Source organism: Pteropus alecto, unplaced genomic scaffold (assembly GCF_000325575.1).
Source record: "Pteropus alecto unplaced genomic scaffold, ASM32557v1 scaffold37, whole genome shotgun sequence".
NCBI lineage: Eukaryota > Metazoa > Chordata > Mammalia > Chiroptera > Pteropodidae > Pteropus > Pteropus alecto.
In genome coordinates, this window is record NW_006440605.1 from 249110 (window position 1) to 251783 (window position 2674).

General features: G+C 60.8%; 2 protein-coding genes across 2 annotated transcripts in view; both read left to right on the forward strand.

Annotated features, from left to right (window-relative positions):
* The window catches only part of ZNF414 (zinc finger protein 414), a 3726-nt gene extending 2572 nt beyond the window's left edge, over positions 1 to 1154 (forward strand). The window contains exons 6-9 of the mRNA XM_006917202.3: positions 1 to 150; positions 230 to 280; positions 708 to 881; positions 975 to 1154. The exon at positions 1 to 150 is cut by the window's left edge and continues 35 nt beyond it. Of these exons, the coding sequence (XP_006917264.1) occupies positions 1 to 150; positions 230 to 280; positions 708 to 881; positions 975 to 1048 (449 nt within the window). The 3' untranslated portion in view covers positions 1049 to 1154. The remainder of the gene's footprint in view (positions 151 to 229; positions 281 to 707; positions 882 to 974) is intronic.
* The window catches only part of PRAM1 (PML-RARA regulated adaptor molecule 1), an 11850-nt gene continuing 9940 nt past the window's right edge, over positions 765 to 2674 (forward strand). Inside the window, exon 1 of the mRNA XM_015593462.2 lies at positions 765 to 881. The gene's annotated coding sequence lies outside the window, so the exon portion shown is untranslated. The remainder of the gene's footprint in view (positions 882 to 2674) is intronic.

Genomic DNA, 2674 nt, shown 5'->3' on the forward strand with positions numbered 1-2674 from the left:
ACACGACCCCCGCCCCTACCCCCACCGGGCCCTTCCTGCCCTACTTGAACCCCGCGCCCTTTGGCCTAAGCCCCCCACGCCTGCGCCCCTTCCTGGCCGCCGCGCCCGGGCCGCCTGCCTCCAGCGCCGCAGTCTGGAAAAAGAGCCAAGGTGAGTGTGGTGGCAGAGCCGCCAGAGGGTGGGCTAGGCTCGTTACGATTTCTGACCTTAACCCGCGTATTTACTGCAGGTGCGGGCGGCAGCCCGCGAAGACCCCAGGGCGGCTCCGACGCGCCCTCAGGTGCGTGCAGGTGACCACCAGGGCGGGATGGAGGGGGTTGCTGTCCTGCGCCCTGCCGGGCCCAAGAGATACTGGGAGGCAGCAGTGCCAGCCCCAAATACAGGATTTTGCCTTAAAAATTACCGGCCCTCGCGCCTTCATCTGCGCCGGCGTTTCCGTGTAAAGCTCGCACCCAGTTCACGAGTTCTCCCTACGGTGGTTCCGAGGATGGGAGTGGGGGACACGGAAAAGTCAAGTTCAGTGCCTCCAATTCAGGGGGGAGCACACCCAGGGAAAACGAATCAGCCAGACCAGACCCTCGGTGTCCAGGAGCTGATCGGGAGGTGGGGAAAGGTCCAAGCCGCCCTCGCCCATGTCCACCGTCCTCGAGGGTGGACCGGTCCTCCGGGCTGGGGCCGGGGACTGACGGGGTCCCGCCTGCCCGCAGGGCACGCGGTCTCGAGCCGCATCGTGTGGGAGCACACGCGCGGCCGCTACTCGTGCATGCAGTGCGCCTTCTCCACGGCCTCGCGGCCCGCCATGACCCTGCACCTGGAGGATCACCGCCCCGTCGCCCCCGCGGCCCCGGCGCCCGGGCTGCCGCGTTCCGACGCGCCGGCGGGTAAGGCCTGGGAGCGCGCGGGTGGGAAAGGCAGGGGCCCTGAGGCGAAGGGCAGGGCCAAGGCTCAGGCGCCCCTTCCTCTGCCCCACCCAGACCCGGCACTGCTTGCACCCAAGGTGTCGCCGCTGCTGTCAGAGGGGGAGTGTCCAGTTTTCTCGCCGCTCTGAACCCCGCCGCTTAGGGGGTGGGCTGTGAGGTGTGGGTAGTTTTGTAATTTTAGGGGGGCCTGAGATGGATGGGGCTGGGGACAATAAAAAAGGCGCGATGAACTGGCCTGTGCTGTGTCTTGGTCCCTTGCCCTCTGATATGCAGTGGGCTGGTCTAAGCAGTCCTGGGCACTTAGCACTGGGAGGGAGCTGTCACTGTTCTTCCCTGTCACCTCAACACTGGGAACAGGTCTCCAGCTCAGTACCACCAGTGCCCACTGTCCTGTCCTGCCACTTCCAGAAGCTAGATGGGATGGAATTTCCCAGTTTTACTTTTTTATAAGTCCCAGGAATCAGTGGGGACGACAGGCTGGGAGGCTGGTGCTGAGAAAATGCTGCGACTGGCCCAGCTGGAGTCTCCCAGGTGCTGAGGCCAGTGCTGACTCACAGGGAGGTCACAGGGTTGTGGGGCAGCCCTCTCAGAAGGTAATGCAAGGTCCCCAGAGCTGGGCAGTCTGTGGCAGGCTGAGACTCAGGCCTCGTCCTTGTCCTCGTTTCTCCCCCTGCCCTAGCTCTGAGGAAGAGGTCAGCCCTGGATAGCCTGGGCTTCTTTCCTCCTTACCACTCCCCTATCCTGGTCCTCTTCCCTTCCTTCATGGGAAGTCAGGCCTGGACCAGGGCCAGACTCGGGTGCCACACTGCTGTCTCAGCCCTGCTTTCAGAACCGAGCAGGCCAGGCCTCCTGGGTATGGAAATCCCATGTGTTGTTGGTAGCCACCCCTCAGGCTGGGTTTACCTTCTGTATCTTGCTCTCTTCCAGCCCCATGGTCCTCTAGCCCAGGCCTCAACCCTCTCTCCTTCCTGGGGCACTCAAAGCAATCCCGTCTTGCTCTTCCACTCTGAACACTCCTGGAAATAGGGGTCTCTTCTGATTGTGCCCTGCCCCCCCCCCCACCTAGTACCTTTCAGTGGCTCCACACAACTATATGGATGAAGATCCTGTTCTCATAGCCCACAAGGCCCCATTTAAATCTCCCCACCACCACCCAAGGCCACACAGACATCCTGTGAGAATGCACCTGAGCTAGCACCTCCAGGCCCCTGCTTAGGTGGTTATTATTCAGCACCAGCTGTGGGACCAGATGGGAATGGGGCTCTAGGGCCCCCCGAGCTACCCTCTTCAGCCAGAAGGCTTGGAATCATGACTGTGTGACCCTGGGGAAGACTCAGCCCTCCTGCATCTCACTTTCCTAGTCCTTCAAATGGATGTCATGATGATCAGCCCTGGAGTCCTCATAAGGATTCAAAGGACTGGGGAGAGAGGGAGGGGGTTTAAGCAATGTTTGGAAGTGATTCATATCCCTCCGGTCACCAAGCCATGGCTTCCTGGACCTTCTCAAGGACCTGGGGAGGAGTTGTAACAGCTTCTAGTGGCCTGTTTTACAGATAAAGCGAAACTATGAGGGTAAGCTGACAGCCCGGACTCTAGCCAGGACTAGTTCCAAACCACTCTGATTCCATACCACCCTGGAAGCTAAGCACAGTTAGTACCCATGAGAAAACCCGGGCAGCTGGGCCCCAAGGGCTCTTTCCCCTTTTCTCACACTTCCAAGGCCCCTAAATGTCCTGGGAAATCAGGCCCTAGTC